Consider the following 22,708-nt stretch of genomic DNA (forward strand, 5'->3'; position numbering starts at 1 on the left):
GTGTCCTGGCCTTTCCTAATCCCATCTTGCAAAACTATGCTGTTATGTGCAACCTAACAACATTTGAGCTGTTTTAATGCTTGCCAAATTTTGGAATTATGGGTTTCTCTTTTCTTCCCCTCACTGGTCATGTGACAACTGTTGGAAAAGAAGAATGGGAAGAGCCTCTCTTCTCCCTAAATGCATTATAACTATGTGAAATTATTATATAATTAGTCTTTCATAAAAGTATATTTGTTGTACATTAATTACAAAACTGTAGAAACCTGCAACCATGAATTTATCTAAATATATTTGAAATACATTGCTGAAAAAAAAAAAAAAAAAGAAGTTCTTACTATTCAATACATATGTACATAGTACAGGATATCATATCAATACATCATGTACCCTTGTGGGGCATCAACACATGCCTGTACTCCTGCACATGGACAACTACTGAGGTAGCAAACATCATCTCATGACATACCTCTTGTACATACTGACATAAATATGCAAGATTTTCAGGGGATCTGACAAGAACATCAATCAACTCACAATGTCCTCCTAAACATGTTTGTTGAGAAAGATGGCAGGGGAAGTTGTTGAATACCTTAGAAGTTCAGAGGATCTGACAAGAACATCAATCAACTCACAATGTTCTCCTAAACATGTCTGTTGAGAAAGATGGCAGGGGAAGTTGTTGAATACCTTAGAAGTTCAGAGGATCTGACAAGAACATCAATCAACTCACAATGCCATCCTAAACATGTCTGTTGAGAGAGATGGCTGGGGAAGTTGTTGAATACCTTAGAAGTTCAGAGGATCTGACAAGAACATCAATCAACTCACAATGTTCTCCTAAACATGTCTGTTGAGAAAGATGGCAGGGGAAGTTGTTGAATACCTTAGAAGTTCAGAGGATCTGACAAGAACATCAATCAACTCACAATGCCATCCTAAACATGTCTGTTGAGAAAGATGGCAGGGGAAGTTGTTGAATACCTTAGAAGTTCAGAGGATCTGACAAGAACATCAATCAACTCACAATGCCATCCTAAACATGTCTGTTGAGAGAGATGGCTGGGGAAGTTGTTGAATACCTTAGAAGTTCAGAGGATCTGACAAGAACATCAATCAACTCACAATGTCCTCCTAAACATGTCTGTTGAGAGAGATGGCTGGGGAAGTTGTTGAATACCTTAGAAGTTCAGAGGATCTGACAAGAACATCAATCAACTCACAATGTCCTCCTAAACATGTCTGTTGAGAGAGATGGCTGGGGAAGTTGTTGAATACCTTAGAAGTTCAAATAGTGAATATTTAAGATAAACTTAAATATTATAAACAAGAGGTCCGCCTATTCAATACAAATTATAATTTATTATATTTAGTACATGTTTCGTCCCCTAAGGGACATCATCAGCTACAATAAATTAACATTCATATATCAAAATAGAAAATAGATATTAATAAAATTGTCAAGACACATTAAAAAGCATTGATGTATGGTACGACATTTAAAATACAATCTTAGCAAATTTTGTTAAAATTGTAAGTCATATGATCAATAAAAACAGTTGAATTGTCCATTAAACTCTTGATAATGTTCTTGGGAATAACAGTTGTGCTTTATAAAATCTTAAAAATGATCACTGTTGTGAATAGCACTCTTGATTTAAAGTATTTATTTCTTGATGAGATCTTTGCTATGCATTTCTTAAATAGTATATATATACACATTGACTGCTTCAGAATTGAAAGTCAACTCAGGGCCGTAGTGGTAAAGCTCTTTGTAGTAACAAATATTATTTTTTTCCTTATTACTGGCCCCGATGTGCAGAGAAGGACTCACTTCTACTGAGGTATTCTCCTATTCCTCTTCTGTCTAGCATGCTTTTAACTTTCATCGCCCAGTAATCATAATCTAAATGTTTCATCTGGTGTTGGTATGCCAGGTTCAGTATTTCCCTCCCATCTCCCCTTCTTACTCTTAACCAATATTTTACTACTTTCCTAGCTATATCTGCTTGGATGCTAATATCTTCACATAGTCTCCTCTATTTGCTGTACATTCTGGTAAACCCATTATTATTTTAAGAATTTATTACTTATTACATCTAATTCTTTTTTGTCTACTTTGATATTCCATATTTCTTCTCCATACAGTGCTCTTGATATCACAAGTGCAATAAAAATATTTTTGTGTGGCTTGTATTCAATATTTGGCATCTTCCTATCTAAAGACCTTGTGCTTGATAAAGCGGCCAATCCTTTCATTTTAGCATGCCTTATTCATTCCTTTCACATCTCATTCAATGTTACAAAATCTCAGAATGTCTTGTTGTTGTCACAGTTCTGCTCAGCTGATAAGAGTGGTTGTATGTACAACCATTGGTCAATGGGAGCTTTAATATGAAATGTTTACTTTGACTCTAAACGCGATATTTCTGAGGATATAAATGCTCTCCAATGAATACACGACGAGCAGAAAAGGGAAGCCATTACTTATAGCAGGAGATATTAATGAATGCAAAACAAGGGTCCTGGGGCAGCCTTTTCGACGGCGCATGAAGCAAACTATTTCACGATTTCTGCTGTGCCGGCAACTTAATTTTGTTAAATACAGGCGATATACTTACATATATGCGCATAAATTCTCAGAGCTTTTTAGACATTAGTGTCTGTAACTCCTCACTCCTTCCTTTTACATGCGACTGGAAAGTAAGCGACCTGCCAACTTTCTCCGATCATTCTCTAATTATTGCCTGCAGACCTTCTTGGGGACTAAATTCAGAGGTACTAAGAATTGTTTATGATACAGCGTTTGTACCTCTGATATTGTATTGTGTTTCCTCTTTTTGAGTGACACTTGAGAAGAAATGCACTCAGCATAAATTGATGCAAATTCAGAGAGGATTTGCCCTTCGTATTTCTCATGCTTACTGCACCACCTCTACTGATGCAACTCTTCTTATTGCAGGCATTGAGCCACTATTTCTGACGGCGATAGCAAAAGCTGAACTCACTTTTTTGAAGAAAAACAAAGTGTCACCAATGCCCATTCTGAATACCACTCTAGAGCAACCTTGTCATTTTCTACAGTCTGATTACCCAAGTCTCTTCAAAAACTTCATTTATGAAAATTGTTCAATTACCCATGACGGCTTTATTTACACAGATGGATCTTGCATACCAAGCACAGATGAACAGGACAGAGTTGGATGTACCTTCGTTATTCTTGAAAACGATTATGAGGTGTTCTCATCCCAGTACAAACTCTCTTCCACATGCTCTATTTTCCAGGCTGAACTGTGGACAATCAAGTCTGCGATTGAATGGTGCAAATCTAACAATAAGAAATCTTGTTTATTAAGTGATTCGCAAGCTGCGCTAAATGCAATAAATAATAAATATAACCTAAATCGTAGCTATTAGAACCACACCTCAACAAAGTCCGCATATCTGTTTTGACTGGATTCACGGTCATAGTGGAACATCTGAAAACGAGAAAGCTGATCTACTGGCGAAAGCAGCGGCTACATCTAATTTGGAAATTTCTTATGAGAAAACGTCACCTAGCTACACTAAAAAAATCATAAAGAAGCACGTAATCCATCAATGGAACAACATTTGGACTTCTTCCACTAGAGGCCAAGTCACCAGAGAAATATTCTTCCCTGAGGTTTTCAATCGCCTACAAAGTCACGTGTTGGTGCCAAGCTTTGAAATTACTCAATTTTTGACAGGTCATGGCAAATTTGGTTACTATTTTCATCGATTCAGAATCAATCGTCCTGATGGCTACATGTGTGTTTGCGGATCTTCACAAACGGTGGATCGTCTGCTGTTTGAATATGCTACATTTGAAATAAGAAGGCATGACTTGAACTCTCATTTGAATTATTGCAACACTGCATTATCAAAACACCTGTATCATTTGTTTAAGACGCCGTGCTGTTACAAATATTTTATTAACTTCATCCACTTCATTTTCCATCAATTAGATACATGAGTTCACCGTCATTGTAAACCTGAATATGTATTTTAACTACAACCGTAGTATACTATGTAAAATAGGGTTTCAAACTGCTTTGGATAATAATAATAATAATAATAATAATAATAATAATAATAATAATAATAATAATAATAGAAGCCTCCGTGGCTCAGACGGCAGCGCGTCGGCCTCTCACCACTGGATACCGTGGTTCAAATCCCGGTCGCTCTATGTGAGATTTGTGCTGGACAAAGCGGAGGCGGGACAGGTTTTTCTCCGGGTACTCCGGTTTTCCCTGTCATCTTTCATTCCAGCAACACTCTCCATTCTCATTTCGTCGCATCTATCAGTCATTAATATACATCACTTTGGGAGTGGCGACCCCATCGTAAAAATAGCCTATATATAATTCATTCATTACATCCCTGACCCGGTCAATGACTGGAAAACAGGTTGTAGGTTTTTAATAATAATAATAATAATAATAATAATAATAATAATAATAATAATAATAATAATAATAATAATAATTCCTAAATATTCTAATTTATTGATTTTCAAATTCCATGTTCTGCAATATTCACCAGTTTTATTAAGACTGTTTTGTATACCAAATGTTTTTAGCGAGAGGAGGATGTCATCTGCAAAAACTAGGCCAGAAATTTCTTTGTTATTTAAGCAAGGGCTTGTCCTATCCTCCTTCCCTTGGCAATCCATTCCATCATTGATAAAAAGTATAAACAATGTTAGTGATAATTTACATCCCTGCTCAAATCCAATATCCAAAATAATGTATCCTTCCTACTATTAGGTCTTCCTTTACTTTAATCGAGCATATCACTTCTGCATATAGTTCTTCTATAGCTTTAATCCTAGCCAGATTCACAATGACAGTCCACCTGCTCACTGAATCAAATGCTTTTTAAAGGTCTGTTGCTGCAATATATAATCCACCTCCTTTCCTCTTTAAATAGTTATCTATTATTGTTTTAATTCTAGATATATTATCTGTGGTTCTCATTCCTCTCTCCCACTCTGATTTCCTTTATGTATTTTTACCCAAATCATTTCCACAAATCCTGATTCTCACAGCTCTACATGATTACATATTTCATCATTTACGATCACTGATATCCCCTTCAGGCTCCTTTTATGTTTCATTCTACTACACACCTTAAAACCCAGTATTTGTACTTCTTACCCCACCAGCAACCAAGTCTCAACCATTCCTGTAATCTCATTACCTTGCATTAGATCTCTGACTTCATCACTTCCCAGTTTACTCAATATACCCTTGATATTTATCAATCCCACGACCCAGTCTAGTTATCTATTTGTGGGTAAATTTGCTGAAGCCAAGGCCTTACATCTCATCATTCATGCTTTTTCTAACTGTAAAATATCCACTTAGGGAGCTATTTCCTCTTCCAATCCCCAATTTGCTCAGTCCTCGTCAACCCTTTTTAAGCCCAAATGTCTTTAAAATTTAGCACTGGCTTACATTTCTTTTCTTCTTTCCTCTCTGTATTGTCTTGCCTCCTAGAGGCCCCCCTCCTCCTCTTTTCCTTGAGCTATTTTCCTGGATTGAGGATGTCTCGTCCGAATGCTGAGTCATCCAGTTCACTGTCACTGCTTTGTTGATTTACACACACACTGCCACTGACTCAGATCTGCCATAGCCACTCGCTAGGCTGCTGACCTTCTGTATAGCTGACACATCGGGGTATTGTTCCAGCTTGCGTAGCTGGTTACCAGTCCATTTCCTACTCTAAGAATTGCTTGCTATTATAAGTCTGTTTCCACAGGTAAAATTGCTATGATTAATAGAAATGGTATTGAGTAAAATAAGTTCTGAAGTTTATAAGTTTTGAAGGCTATTTTGACGTCATGTTTTTGAAAATATGTTGGTGATTTGGTAGAGTTGTTTGTTACTAAATGTGAAAGTAGATACAAAACTGTTGCAAGTTTCATTCTTTTGTTAAGGTAGTTGAAAGTTGATGTTTATCTTTATTAATGACTAGCAATTACCCGCGGCTTTGCTCGAGTGGATTTCGTAATTTGATCAAAGTACTCGTTCCTCAGACATTATCTGAAAATTCCTAAAGTATAAAAACTTACCCAAAAATTAAGTTTCATTTACCCCAGAAATTCTTTGTAAAACATGTTTGCGGTATTACCTTTTGGGGCTAAGACGACCATGCAACATAGAACTGTACATGTGAGAAACAGTCTTCTCTCAAGTCAAAAAAATAAATACAAGTTTCTTTATTTTTAAAGGAGATTCCAAATACCTATTCCCACACCTGTAACATCTTCAGTTTTTAAGATATAAGTATCGTCATAAAAAAATAATTCAACCATTTTTTACTTCTTTTCACCCCCCTTTAAGTGCGTTCTCCGAAAACAAAAAGGTACATGTTCCTGTATTTTTAAAGGACTTTCCAAATACCAAGTTTCTTGTCTCTAACATGTTATGTTTTTGACATATAATGTAGATATACAAGTACTCATTTTAAAAATTCTCCCGCTTTTCCAATTCTTTTCAGCCCCTTAACTGGATTTTCCAAAAAAAGTGTTTCATTATTTTTAAAGGAGATTCCAGAATGCCAGTTTTCATGTCTGTAAGTCCGTAACACCTTCAGTTTTTTAGATAAATGTATACTCATAAAAATAATTCAACTTCTTCTTCTTCACTTCTTTCCACCCCACTCCCGCCTAAAGTGGACTTTCCGAAAACAAAAAAGTACGTTTCTTTATTTTGAAAGGAAATTCAAAATATCAAATTTCACGTCTGTAACAGCTTCAATCATTAAGATAAAGTATACTCATAAACATATTTCAACTCCTTATTTACTTATTTTTAAGTCCACACCACTTATGTCAATTTTCCGAAAAACAAAAACAAATGCGTGTTTGTTTATTTTTAAAGGAGATTACAAATACTAATTTTCACGTCTGTAACATCTTCGGTTTTTGAGATATAAGTATCCTCATAAAAAGAATTTAACTCCTTTTTTACTCTAGCCCGTTAAGTTGATCCCACCCACCAAATGCGTGTTTCTTTCTTTTTAAAGGAGATTCCAAATACAAATTTTCATGTGTATAACCTTATGTTTTTCAGATATAAGTTTCTGCATAAAAAGAATTAAATTTCTTCACTTCCTTTCACCCTCCCCCCTTAAGTGAATTTTCCGAAAACCAAAAATGCCAATTATCACGACTCTAACTTCTTCAGATTTGAGACGAATGTATCCTCATAAAAAGGAATTAACTCCTTTTTCACCACCCCTGCCCCCAAGTTGATTTATTTTTAAAAGAGATTCCAAATACTAATTTTCACGTGTGTAACATCTTCAGTTTTTGGAGATATAAGTATCATCATACAAAGAATTCAACTAATTTTTTCAATTAATTCACCCCCCTTAAGTAGATTTTCCAAAGTCAAAAGATTACATGTTTCTTTACTTTGAAATAAAATTCCAAATACAAATTTTCATGACTGTAACAACTTCAGTTTTTGAGATATAAGTATCCTCATGAAAATAATTCAACTCCTTTTTTATTCCCCACCCAAGAAATGCGTGTTTCTTTATTTTTAAAGGAGATTACAAATACCGATTTCCACGTCTGTTACTTTCAGTTTTGAGATATAAGTTTCTCCAGAAAAAGAATTCAAATTTTTTACTTCCTTTCACACTCTCCACTCAAATGAATTTTTCAAAAAAACAAACAGTACCCATTTCTTTACAAGAGCTTTCAAATACCAATTATCACAACTGTAACATCTTCAATTTTGAATTATATGTATCCTCGTAAAAGAAATTCATCTCCATTTTCATCCCCCACCAAGATCCTTTCCCCAAATGTGTTTCTTTATTTTTAAAGGAGATTCCAAATACCAGTTTTCACGTCTGCAACATGTTAAGTTTTTGAGATATACTGTAGATATGACCATTTTTAAAATTCAGCCCCTTTCTCAGTTTCCCTTAAGTGGATTTTCTGAAAACAAATTATCTGTGTTTCTTTACTTTTACAGGAGATTCCAAGTACCAGTTTTCAAGTCTGTAACATGTTAAGTGTCTTGAGATATATTGTAGGCTTAGATGTATTTTTTTTTACATTCCACCCCGTTTGTCAATCCTGTTTATTGGATTTTTCAAAAACAAAAAAATATGTGTTTCTTTATTTTTTCAAATATCAATTTTCATGTCTGTAACATCTTTATATTGAGATATAAGTATCTTCATAAAAGGTATTCAACCAATTTCCCCCCTTTTTCACCCCTCTTAATGGGATTTTGTGAAAACAAAAAAAAAAAAAAAAAAAAAAAAAATCACATGTTTCTTTATTCTTAAAGGAGATTCCAAATACCAAGTTTTACGTCTGTAAACTTTTATGTTTTTGAGATATAGATATCCTCATTTAAAAATTTCACCCCCCTTTTCACCCCCTTAGCGAAGGAATACCAGAAAATCCTTCCTTAGTGAGCACCTACATCCCAATATAAATGTATCCTCAAAATTTCATTTCTTTATGTCCCGTAGTTTTGGCTCGGCGATGATGAATCGGTCGGTCAGTCAGTCAGTCAGGACATGTTATTTTATATATATAGATTTTCTCTATAAAGGAGCTGTTGTAGCTGTTAAATTCAGCTATCCAGCAAATGGTGTTTAACTCATTTTTTAAGTTCTTTTTTAGACAGCGGGATGCTAAAAGCACGGTGTACGATACTATGGTATGCTGCACATTTAAGGGCATGTGGGTGTATGGAATCTTGATGGACTGTGTTAACGGTTTGCGTTGGCTTTCTAAAAATCTTGTTGCTCAATGAATCAGGTTGTCTGATGATAGTTAGATCTACATAATTTTCTTATTATTCTCTGATTCTAGTGTAAATTTGATATGTGGGTAAATATGATTAAGACTGAATAGATTGGTAATAGTGTCAGTTGCACTTGTTCATGATTACATGAGTGTCATCCACATATCTTGAAGAAAAAAATAATAGTACTCAAGATGTTGTTATTATTAATTTTGATGTGTTCTAAATGATGATGATGCTTGTTGTTTAAAGGGGCCTAACATCTAAGGTCAATGGCCCCTACGTTCTATATGATCAAGATAGTTTTTAGCTAGGATGCCTGATGCCGGCGATCCCATTAGATTTTAAGAAGAAAATCACTAATAATAATCTTGTCATAACAAAAGCCGATACAGGCAACTCCACTGTTTTTGGTTTACATAGAAAAAACAAAACAATTCTTCACAGACAGTTCATTTTCTGAAATCAAAAGAGACCCTACACTAAACATTCAGCATCAGCATCTTGTCTGTTAACAGACAAAGAAAGAAATAAATTAGTATGAATCCAGGCCTGCCAACTGCCAAAGTACTTCCCAAAATACATAAAACTGCCGTTCCTTCTGACCCATCATTAGTTACAGACCCAGACCTTTATATAAAATTTCACAGTTCATCCAACATTTTCTCAAAAAAAAAAAAAAAGACCATTTTTTAAATCTGAGAATTCCATTAAGAACACTAATGAATGACTCACACTCATTTTTTTGGTTTTTCTACTACACACTTTTCTTTCCATCTTCAGTTCTATTCTATTCTTGTATCTTGTCTGTCGTTGCACTTCTTTCTATATTTTTCACTTTATTTTATTTTTATTTAATTCTTCTACCACATTCGTCCCTGATACATCTGATGACCTCGCTGTTTACTTTGCATGCACATACGATGGAACTAGAAACATCTTAATTGGAGCTAAGATGGTGTCGTCACCTCCCACTCGGAAGGCTAGTGCACAGTGAGTCATCTAGTGCCAAATGAGAGTACCACTTACTATAGACCAACAGTAAAGCATTCTTAAATTCAAACTTTCATTATTAGAGAAGTCTTGCTCATGAACAGATGAGATTTTCTTCTGAAGTTGCAGGGCAAAGTTCTCTGAGAAATGTAAAGAATTTCACCATATTTTCTGACATGGCAAAAGCCCGAAAGCAAAGTACTGTCTACAATTACGGGCCATGAAAGTGTCAATCTAAATATATTAACATAGTAAATGATATTATATCATCAGATTTTAAAACAATGTGGCTTTGGAGAATGCTAAGACATTCTAAGCAAGCAAAACACTATAGATTCTGTGAATAAAAGGCGACTATTATCAGACTACATTCAGATCAACAACATTAAAAGGAGTACAGTTAACACACTGGCATTAACATACAAGACCAAAGAAATGGTCAAATTCATGAAAGAGAAGGACTTAGCCATCCTTGGACTAAGTCAGACCATGTATGAGGGAAGATAGGAAAAGATACTGAAGGACAGATACATGCTGTTTTACAGTAGAGGACTGCTCTTGGACATGGTAAATCTTCAGCCATGCTGAGTAGCTCAGGTGGTAGAGTGCTGGCCTTTCAAGCTCAAGTTGACTAGTTCGAATCTGGCTCAGTCTAGTGGTATTGCAAAGTACTCAAATACATCAGATAGATTTACTGGAATGCAAAATTTTGGTACCTTGGTGTCACCGAAAATCATAAAAGCAGTTAGTGGGACATAATAATACCATTAACAATAAGGTAGATCTTGAAGAAGGATATTTAACAATACAAGGAGGATTTGAGGTATGTAAATGATAGGATCATTATACCGACAGTTAAGTAGCTGGATAAAAGAACAAAGGACATGTTTCAAGTAAAATGGAAATAAAAACGAATACCCAGAGCAGTTACTTGAAATAGTGGAAAAATATACACAAGATAAGGAAGTAATTCTACTGGATATATAAATGCACAAATGGGAAAGAAGAGGAAAAGATGAGATTTTAGAATTCCGTTGATATGGCATAAGATTAAAAAAAAAAAAAAATATTTAATTGAATATTGCCTGACAAACCAGCTGAAGAAACAAAGTATATGTTGAGGAATAAGTAAATAATAAAAGAAAGAAAATTATTTCACTAAAATGAAAGGCAAAACTAAAAAATATACATAAGCTACTCAACAGGAATTGAACTCTGGATAATATAGTCAAGTCTCACACACCATGCTGTTATTCAGTTTGCTAATCCATCATGTAAAGAAGGCAGGACTATTGAGGTAAATTCATTAATAAAGAATAAAATATCACACAACATAGCAAAACATTTATTGTTAAAGTGGCTGCTGGATGAAAATACAGTCTTGTAACAGTTTATTATTGCATGGAAACAAAATAGAGTACTGTTACTGAAAACTTCACCGGTTTGCTGAGGTTCATGTTACTGCACCTTGCAAAGAAATGTGTTTCCTACCTCATAGGGGCAGACACAAATTTTGTTGCAAGAGGTGTAATGGAATTTATTATCCACCAAAGTTTCTGCATTCACTGAAAACTTGTAAGCCTTTTCAAGAGAGAGGAGGAAGTACTTTGTTTGCAGTTGATTGTGAACTGCCCTGTAAATTCTTGAAGACAGCGTATAATTTTCTAGGTCACAAATGAGGAAGAATAATATTACCTGTACAACGTTTGCCAATTGCACTTGACTTGTATCCAGGACGACAGTAACAGCGATATGTTCCAAATAGATTTTCACATACTTGAGTTACATGGCAGCGGTTCGTACGTCTGTCAGCACACTCATCAATATCTGAAAAATGATGAAATTCATAAATCATTTTGTCTTGTCTAATACAATCATGAAGTAACAACTGTCAGACCAACATGCACAATTTGTATGTCTACCCTGTAGTCCTGTTTCCTGATACAGGGTTGAGGATGAGGTAAGATGAAATGATAGGGCATATTTTTACATCCGAATGCTTTTCCCAATGCTAACCTCAGTTGATGAGCAAATGAAGATGAAATAAATGATGGTGATTGAAACTGGGTAAGGAGGCAGAAGAAATCGGATGTGGCCTATGAATAAGAACCATCCTGGCATTTGCCTAGGAGTCAAAATGGGAAACCATAGAAAACAATTCTCAGGACAGCCGATGGTGGGTTTTGAACCTACTTGTCAGTTGAATGTGGAGGTTGGCTCCACAGCTGTAGCACGTTAACATATGCTGCCATTGTGCTCAGTACAACATGAAAATTAAACAAGAGAAACTGATGACTAATTCTTTCCTGTCTGTTACTACTTCGAAATACCAGAGCTAAAGAATTTGATGGTAATGGTGGAGGATAAAGAGGATGTTATATTGCCTGAGGGAATGAAAGTGATTAGATATTTTTTTCTCATGTTTGTTCTACTAACTAGGTGTCCTGCTAATTTGTTAGATCAACGTTTATAATTTCCAGTCACAAATGAACAACATAATATTAAATAATGACTATGAGAGACTTACCTCGACAATGCATATGTTCCTCGTCTAGTACAAATCCATCAGGACACAAATTACTTTTATACTTTCTTTTGATTGCAGTGGACATCTCATAGGTAATCTCATTAGATCGTGGGTTGTAGCGTGTCCCAATATCCTCTGTAGAAAGCTTCTCCACTAGGAACCTGGTTGAATGAACATTTATGCAGTCAATTTATGGAGTGATTCAAGAGTATTTAGCAATAAGAGTTCAGATCAACATAAATACTTATGAAGCTTTAGGAATGAAAAAGAAAAGATCTCCCAATGAATAATATGTCTGCATATAGGGCTGTCACCCAAATGGGAAATTGCCTATCAGTTGTTTACCTTTCTTTTCTTATATGATTTCAAAGAATTTGGAAATTTATCAAAATTTTCCCTTAATAAATTATTACATTCCCTAATTTCTCTTCCTATAAATAAATATTTGCCCCAGTTTGTCCTCTTGAATTCCAACTTTATCTTCATATTATGATCTTTCTTATTTTTAAAAGTTCCACTCAAGCTTATTTATCAACTAGTATCATTCTACGCCATTTCTCTACTGACAGCTCGGAACATACCGCTTAGTCAGGCAGCTCGTCTCCTTACTCCTATGTCTTTCCAGCGCAAAGTTTCTAACATTTTTGTAACACTACTCTTTTGTTGGAAATCACCAAGAATAAATTGTACAGCTTTCCTTTGTATCTTTTCCAGTTCATATATCAAGGGTGGATCCATACTCCAACTAGGATCTTACCAGACTTATATGCCTTCTCCTTTACATCCTTACTGCAAGCCCTAAATATCTTCTAATTATATTAAGATATCTGTAACCTTTATCTACAAGGTCATTAACATGATTCCTCAATTAGATCTTTCTTTATATTAACACTTGCAGTAGGTACTTGGTCATTCTCATGATGTATTATCACCCCATCAACACAGAAGTTAAAAGTGAGTGGACTTTCCCTTTTACAACCCATCTTTTCATCCTGTTAACCATCATACCATTGTCTGCTGTCCTCTCACAACTTTGTCAAGGTCTTTTTGTAGTCACTCACATTCTTGTAACTTATTTACTAACTCTACACAGAATAACATCACATACAAAAAACCTTATCTGTGATTCCAGTTCTTTACTCATATCATTTATATACATAAAGGTCCAATAATACTGCCTTTTGGAAAACCCCCCCACTTAATCGTTACATGATCAGATAATGTAATTTTCTGAGAGACTCATTTTCTGAGTTCTATTTTCAGTCACTCTTTTATTTAGTCCAATAGCCCTCATTTTTGTCAGCAGTCTCCCATGATCTACCCCTTCAAAAGCCTTGATATATCAATAGCAATACAGTCAATTTGATCTCCTGAATCAAATATATCTACTATATCCTACTGGAATCCTACAAGTTGAGTCCCAATGGAATAACCTTCCCTAAGCCCAAACTGCCTTCTATAAAACTAGTTAGTGATTTTGCAAACATGTCATGCTGACAGGCCTGTAATTATCCGCTTTGTGTCTATCAACCTTTCCTATGTACACAGGGGCTAGTACAGCAACTCTCTATTCAATTGCTATAGCTTCTTCATGCAAACAGAAATAAAATATTTCAGATATGCTACTCTATCCCAACCCATTGCTTAGTATATCCTCAGGCATGTTACCAGTACCAGTTATTTTTCTAGCTTTGAAATTTTGTATCTTTTTAAAAACGTCTTTATTAATGGTATAAAAGGTCAATTTCAGTACCGTACTCTGTCAGTATTAGTCACCTCCTCAACCTGGATATTATCTTTATATCCAACCATCTTCACATAATGCTGACAATATTTCTGCCTTCTGTAATTCCTCACATATACACTCCCTTGTTCATTAATTATCCCTGGAATGTCCTTCTGAAACCTGTTTCTACCTTAAAGTATCAATACATATACTTCCATTAATTGCCAACATTTTAATAACTGTCAATTATGTTTGTCATCGTGTTTTCCTTAGCTGACTTCTATACTGAATTTAATTTCGTAGTAAGTTCCTTCAATCTCTCCTTACTTCCACAACTATTCTTAACTCAATTTCTTTCTAACCTGCATCTCATTCTTAATCTCTTCATTTCTCTGTTATAATATAGTGCAGTACTCTTCCTAGGACATTTTTAATGCCACCACCCTGCCGTTTTACAGACTGCCTGGCTAACATAACCTAGATATGTGCTAGTTACATAATATTAATACATATTTGAGTCACTTAGCGTTCCAAATTCAAATTCAAATACTGTTTATTTAAATGATAAATCTTCATTATTGTCGGCATAATTGCATTAATTACATCAGAGTTTAAATATTTAGCTTGACTATCACATAGTGTGCATGAGTGGTGCCTGGATTAGGCTGGAATTGCATACGAGCACTCAATTCCACATGATGTCACAAACCCGTATAGCACTCCACCTCAATCCAGTGGTAAGCTCCAGTGTTATGTGATTATAACGAGCGGTAGAACACTAGAAGTTCAAAATGTTATGTTTTGTTTGCGATGATGACACACAAATGGTTCAATTTTGCAGTTTATGTATATCTGTTTGATATTATTGTTAATGTCCTGAGGGGAATAAGTTAAAATTTTATCATATTCATTCTTTTATGTAATATTCCTCACACGGTTGACAAAAATTTTTGGGGAGAACAATATAGTGGGTTTTTGCCATTCCATACCAACTTTAAAAGTACATGTCTGTCTTACACTCCTCAACAATTGCTTTAAACCCATCCCATAGGCTGTTTACTTCTTTATTTACCAGTTCCCACTAAGAATTACTTTTTTTACCACCCCCCTGCATGTTCCTACATGGGATTGCCTGATAGACCTATTTTACAACCTTCTTTTCTATTGCCTTGGTTTTTAACTACAGCAAGAACAGCTTCGTGATCATTTATACCGTCTAGCCCTTCAGTTTCTCTGTAGAACTCATCTGGTTTTATCAGCACCACATCTAGAATATTTTCCCTTCTAGCTGGTGCCATCACTTTCTGATTTGGCTTTCCTTCCCAAATTTACTTTTTCACCATGTTTTTGGTCATGCTTTCTGTCATTTGCATTAATTTTTCAGTTTTCCAGTTAACATTTGGTAAATTGAGAATCATCTTCATGGTCCATCTCCACCTGGATATTTGATAGTTCACAAATTCATCTCGCCCTCTTGGGGAGTGTCATGAGAATGCCTTGTTTTTCTGCTGGATGGTGGTGAGAATCTGCATGAAGATAGCGATTTGTATGGATAGGCGATTTCTTTCTTACTAGAACATCCAAGAAAAGAAGGCATCCGCCCGAGTCCATCTCCATAGTGAATTTAATTGAAGGATGTTGCTGATTTAGGTGGTTTAGAAATAGATGAAGTTTCTCAGGACCTTCTGTCCAGAGCACAAATGCATCATCAACATAGTGGCACTGCCACTAAAATTGCTCACAGTCTGGGTAAAACCAAGGACAAATTGTCCCCACTTTTACATTCTGGGGTATACGAAATTCCCTGTACTTGTGGTAAGGTATACATTGGCCAAACATGCCGGTCCATTGGTACCCGTATCAAGGAACATGAATGTAATATTCGTCTCAACCAGCCAGACAAATGGGCAATAGCTGAGCATGCTCTATCGTCGGGTCATGATGTCATATTCCAAGATGCTTGAGCTCTTACCCATACTAGACACTACAGGTCCAGGATTATACGGGAAGCTGTGGAAATACGTAGAAATCCTAACAATTTCAACAGGAACACTGGCTATCAATTAAGTAATATCTGGTTGCCAGCCATTAATAATTTACGTAGGTAGTTCCCTTGCCTGTCCCTTCACTATTGGTATTTCATCACGGTGTTTCCCAAATTCATACATTCCTCATCGCCACATGTTTCATTCCAGGCTTGGGCAATGTCATACACCTGTCAGTGTCATATGTTACGTACACATGTTATGTGAACCTCTTAGACTGATTCTGATGGTTCGGTCAGCTTCTGCTTTGAATGCTAGCGCTGTACCATGTCCAGGGAGCCATCTGGAGGTGAATGAACATACTATTTCCACTTCTATTATAATGTCTAAATTTAAAAAGTCATTGTTTAAGAAGCCTTTCTCGTGAACAGTCGAGATTTTCTTCTGATGATGCAGAGCACAGTTCTCTGCGAAATGTAAAGAATTTCACCTCATTTTCTTGACACGGCATAAGCCCAAAATCCTATACAGTACCATGTTTATTATTATTATTATTATTGTTATTATTATTATTATTATTATTATTATTATTATTATTACATGCAAACAGAAATGAAAACTGACACTAAATGTTGAAATATCGAAAGGACTGCACAAGGATTACACAAAAATAAAGCAAGCAAGATACTATCTAATAAAATAACTACACTACAATTCTAAACTGCACTTAAAGCCAATTTAATTACAAGAGGTTAACTGAAACAATAAGAATGTATTCAAACTAAATGTATATATTTTCATTTATGGCTGTTAGAGACCACATTAGGTAACAGTTACATGTTTCTGGAAGCCTTCTTCATAGCCCAAAACTTTAGCATCCTTTCTCTGGCAGCCTATTTTCTTTCTTCCGTCCACCCACGGTTAAGTTTTGGTTCGCCATGGAATCCCTGGAATTTGTTGATCACTGACCTAAACTTTGTTCATTTTGAGATGTTGTATGAATTTAGTCCCACCTATTTGAGATCCTTTCTCACCTCCCTGAACCATTTGTCTGACACTTTGGGTCTGCTGTCTAGTATTGTGAAAATAATTTTCGTTAGACTCTTCTCATCCATTCTAAATAAATGCCTATAGAATTTAAGTCTTATTTTCTCATGGACTCAGTTAGCCTCTCATTGTCACGGTAAAGTTCTTCCCATCCTCACAACATACGTCCACAATCTTTGGAACCATTATTTTGCGAAGGATCTTTCTTTCAAATTTCTCAGCTTCTCTCAGTCCTGATTTCCCTGTCATTTGGAGGCATTCCCTAGTGTACAGTCATTCCGTTTTAATCACTGTATTGTAGTGCCTCAGTTTAGCTCACCTGGAGATGGTTTTCTTGTATACAGGATATGTCCTACAAAAAGCAGCAGCCATCTTCTCCCATCTGGTGTTGTTTACTTCTCTTTCATTAGTTTTCAATTGCACTATTTCACCCAGGTACTTAAAGCTATCAGCTCTTTCTATTTTACAGTGTTCTGTCTTCAGGTACCGAGGGGCTATTTTGATGTTTGTTATATATTTAGTTTTTGCGAAAGAAATCTGTAGTCCTGACTTTTCTGCTTGTAGTTTTAGTACATTCAGCTGTTCTATTACTGTGTCAGTATTCCTAAATAGCAGTGTGAGGTCATCAGCAAAGGCAAGGCAATTAATCATGACACCGCTTTTGATCCTCCAATGTATACTTGGTTAAGTAGTTCTTTTCTGTCCAGTTCATTTTCCCATTCCCATAAATCTTCTCAAACACACAGGTGAAAAGAATTGGTGACAGTACATCATCCTGTCTGACTCCTGTTTACTTTTCAAACTGCTTGGAGATCTCTCCCATGAACTTAACTTTCAAATGTGTCCCAGTTAAAGTCAGCTTAATAATTGCCATTGTTTTGGCGTCGATTCCAAATTCCACTAATATATTGAATAGCACTTCCCTGTTGATTGAATCATATGCCTTCTTGAAGTCTGCAAAAACCACTACCAGATCCTTTGAGAGATGATTCTCTAATACACGTTTCAGACTCCAGATTTGATCAATGCATAATCTTCCCTTCCTAAATCCCGCTTGATTCTCACCTAGTTGGTGATCCACTTGTTCCTCAAGTCCCGTCTGTAGTGCTTTAGACAGTGTCTTATATGTTATACGTGTGATGGAAATGCCACTGTAGTTGTTAGGATCTGTTCTATCACCTTTCTTGTGTAGAGGATGAATGACAGCATTTTTCCAGTCTTCAGGGATAACCTCAATTTCCCAGATCTTTTCCATTTCTTGTCTTAAAGTTGTGATTGTGAGTTCTCCACCACTTTTCAGCACCTCTCCTGCAACAGAGTCTTCCCCTGCAGCTTTGTAGTTCTTTAAGTCTGTAGTAATTATTTCACAGAGTTCTTTTTCGCCAGGGGGTGTTGAGTTTTCATTCCATTGCTTTGGATCCTCTTCTGGCCATTCATTTTTAGATTTTGCACAGTTCAACAATTTCTCAAAATATGTAGCTAATATCTCACAATTTTCATTCTTATTCACAGCCAAATTTCTATCTTCCCTTCGAAATCCCATGGTAGATAATTGATATCCATTTATGTGCTCTTTAAAGGCCCTGTTAAAGGTTCTAGTATTGTTCTTCTTAAATTCCGTGTCAATTTTTTTTATTTCTTCAGGTATTTGATTCCTTTTGGCTTGCTGGAGAGTCTTTGCTGTCTGTTTGCATACCTCTTTGTATGTCTCAAATTTTTCTTCTGTTTTATCTGTGTACAATGCTTTATAGGCTGCAGATCTCCTATGAATTGCTACATCACAATCTGGTGCATCTTTAGCTATATTTGCCATATTCTCTTGAATATCCTCGCAAGTCTCCATTTTCTTCTCCAGCATATGTCTTTGAAAGTCGTTTCTGTTTTCTTGAAGTTTTTCATGGTTTACTTTTATTGACACATTTTAATGGTAACAGCTTGAATTTTATGCGGGTAAAGAAGTGATCAGAGTCAAGAATGGCTCCTTGCCATACTACCACATTTATAATTTCTTTAGTGTTTCTCCTCAAAATTGCAACATGGTCCAGTTGATATTCACCTAGGTCTTTCTGTGGAGCGCACCACGTTTTCTTTTTCCTTGGCAGTCTTTTGAAGTATGCAGACATTAATTTAAGATCAAAAGTCTCACATAAGTCAATAAGTCTCTTCCCATTCATATTTATTCTGGTATGAGCCAGATAACCACTTACTATTTTTGGGAACTGACGTTCTTTCCCAACCTGCGCGTTGAAATCACCCATCAGAATTTTGACATGATTGCTTGGCGTCTTTAGCAATTCGTTCTCCAATTGATCCCAGAATATTTTCACATCAGGATTTTTTCTGTTGTCTTCATTAATGGGGGCGTATGCATTGAAAAATGTGTACCTCTTGTTTGCACATTTCAATGTTAGAATGGAGAGTCTGACAGAAGGAGGAGAGAAGCCCATTACAGAGTGAATAAGTCATTTGTTTACACAAAATACTGTGCCAAGTTTCTGCAGATTTCTTCCAATTTTCTGTTCAGGTTTACCCTTAAAGATTCTGTAATTTTCTGAATTAAACGTCTTAATATCAGTAAAATGTGTCTCTTGCACTGCTAGTATTAGGATATTCTGATTTTCCATTTCATTCAAATTCCGTTTTAATTTCCCCGTCAGAAGTAGAGTCTATATGTTGATGGTTCCAAAATAGTGATGTTTCTTTGTCTAGATTTCGCTTTCGGTTAGTCGTGTTTGTTGTTAGTACGTCATCAGTCTGGCTACCAGATGGCTCCGACTCCATCTTGCATGTTGGTACAAGCTCCCCAGAATCCGAAGGCTTGTTTTGTGCTGCCCGATGTGACGGTGGATTTCCATTGCTGGGTACCAGCTGGGGTAGTTTTCCTTAAAAATGTTTCCATCATGCATAGTGTTACTGCATAGTAATGCTTGGTGGGACAGATTACTCTGTCCATGGTTATAACTATGGTTGATAGCCGTAGAGCCAGTTCTTCTGCCCTCTCAGCCATTGGGAAATATCCTCTTCCGCCTTCGAGGCCGTTGACTGCACAGAGGTATAATGACAATAATAAATTATGCAAACTCTGTGTCCTAGGCAACGCCGTGAAGAACATACACAGTGCCTGTCTTCTTCATGGTTTCCATGACAGTCATGACAAATCAATCAATATGGCTGACACTTGGGGCAAAGATTATAAACGTGATATTAACTGCCTTTCTTTGGACTGTTACCTATGGATCAAGTTTAGGCTAAAATAAAAGTGATACAATATTTGTGTCTAAAATCACTTTTAAACGATCATATACTGTACTCACAAGATAATATTAACACACCTTTAATACACATTATCTTGTCATAAATACTGTTTGTAAACCATAAATGAAGTACTGCTCTTTCTTACAGATGTAAATTAGGTGCACACAAACTACACACGATCTTAACTCATTGCGGCAATTATTATTCAAACTAAATACTTATTACTAACTTTTTTATTCCTACAAGCTAACAAAAATTAAAACTGTCCTTAAATGCTGAAAGTTCAAAGATGCCAAGTACAAAGTACTTCAGAGACTTGAACTGTGCAGAACTATTGGAATATAGGAATCAGCTGATTAATTATTATTTTTGTTTTCTTGACTGTATGGCAAGGGTATCTTGTTATATATTTAAACAAATTATTACCTTGGTGATATGTGGAACAAAATGTTGTATCTGTTGCCTGCACAAATTTAATAGTTTCAGAAGGTACAAATCTGTATAATAACCTGTCTTTATAAGTATTCTACCAACAAACCTAGAGATATTTAAATTTAAAATGTGAACATTATTTCCTATTTCCCCCAACTTAATATCAAAACAAAGTAAACATATCCTACATAAACTTGAGCATGTAATTTACCAAACACAACACAACTACTCAACAGAAAATTTTAATATACAGTACATATATGTATCACTAATCTTGATTACTATCAACAAAGATATAAAATAGGACTTAAAATTTAATATCTTATGAAATTCTGTGTTTAAAGGAAAGATTTGTGACTCTTGGAATGACTAAATATTCTGTGCCTCCATACGGTTCAGACAGACACTAAATACTAAGCCACGTGTTGTCGCGTCAAAAGAGTTGTGCGATGGGTCGTGCACAGTTGATTTGACCGGAGAGTATAAAATACCAGTTTCTGTAGCTAAATGCATTGTATTTTTAAGAAAACCATATCCAAGAAACTAAATACCTGTTTTTCTTGCAAAACACACAGTATTGTGTAAGAAAAGTATATCCATGATACAAATAGTAGCTTTTATGCAAATCAGGCTGTATTATTAAAGGACAGCATACCATAAAACAAAACTCCAGTTTTTATAGCAAAATGCATTGTATTTTTAATGAAAAATATATCCATGAAACAAAATGCTAATTTTCTTGCAAAATACATTGAATTATTAAGTAAAAATATATCTATGAAACAAAATACACAGCAAAACATGTTGGTATTATTAAAGAAAAGCACAGCCATGAAACAAAATACCAGTTTTTAATTCAAAACACATTGTATTATTAAAGAAAAACATATCCACGAAACTAAATACCAGTTTTTAAAGCAAAACACATTGTATTATATGTATATCAAAACCAAAGACGGCAGAAGGCGAATGTCAGGAGTCGCACATGGTGGAAACGACCGGGTTTACAAACAAAGCTTTCCACTGACTGACTGGTGATGGAAGAAAGAACAGAAAATGTAAAAGCATGCAGTTGACGAGTCCGCTGAAATATATAGGAAAGGAGGGAAGCATTATTCCGTAAAATTATTTTGAAAAGATAAAAAAATATATGCATTGAGTCTAAAATCCGTGATGTGACCCCTTGTGGGTTAAAAGGAGTGTCTGACAGCATGTAAGTTCAACTATCATCAAGTTCTAACATTAATCCTTCATTACGTCTTAATACAATCTGCAAAATTTCATAATAAACCACATCCAGCTTCTGCTCCATACAGCAGAGACCGAGCAATGCGAGGATAATTAGATGCAAGGACTAGCTTTGTTCTCACAAACTGAAGTTAACTACAACCAATAATTCATTGCATTAGTTCCGCTGTATCTCCACCTAATATTTTTGAATGGCTGTATATAATCATTAAAAAAACTCCACCTGAAATCTTAAAATGATACAAATTCCTGACTTTCAGTATTCTCCACAAAATCAGTAAGTGCAGTTTTAAGTACCAGGAGTTTACCATAAACATTAGAACATTTAAAATATACTAGATTTGCATAATATTTTACATTGAAGTTTCTCATGTTTGAAGGTCAGAAGAAAATTAGAAATTAAAAATAAAGTATATTTTTCCAGGTAATGAATCTTTTCTTTTTAGATTTCTTCAAGTGATTACGAGAGAATTTAGGGCAATAGGCTAGTAAGGATGTTAAGGAGAAGGCGTTTATGTCTCTGTTAAGACCCCAATTAGAGTACCCAGTGTATGGGGCCCACACCAGGATCACTTGATATAAGAACTGGAAAAAGATTGAAAGGAAAGCAGTATGATTTGTTCTGGGTGATTTCCAACAAAAGAGTAGTGTTATGAAAATATTGCAAACTTTGGGCTGGGAAGATTTGGGAATA

At 35.4% G+C, this 22,708-nt stretch overlaps 1 protein-coding gene across 2 annotated transcripts in view; it reads right to left on the minus strand.

Annotated features, from left to right (window-relative positions):
• LOC136857690 (hemicentin-1) overlaps positions 1–22,708 on the minus strand; it is a 509,109-nt gene that overhangs the window by 36,757 nt on the left and 449,644 nt on the right. For both annotated transcript variants that reach the window (XM_067136543.2, XM_068225274.1), the window contains exons 46-47: positions 12,322–12,482; positions 11,490–11,621 (exon numbers count right to left, since the gene is read on the minus strand). In XM_067136543.2, coding sequence (XP_066992644.2) covers positions 11,490–11,621; positions 12,322–12,482 — 293 coding nt within the window. The remainder of the gene's footprint in view (positions 1–11,489; positions 11,622–12,321; positions 12,483–22,708) is intronic.

The sequence above is a fragment of the Anabrus simplex genome, chromosome 1 (assembly GCF_040414725.1).
Source record: "Anabrus simplex isolate iqAnaSimp1 chromosome 1, ASM4041472v1, whole genome shotgun sequence".
NCBI classification, from domain to species: domain Eukaryota; kingdom Metazoa; phylum Arthropoda; class Insecta; order Orthoptera; family Tettigoniidae; genus Anabrus; species Anabrus simplex.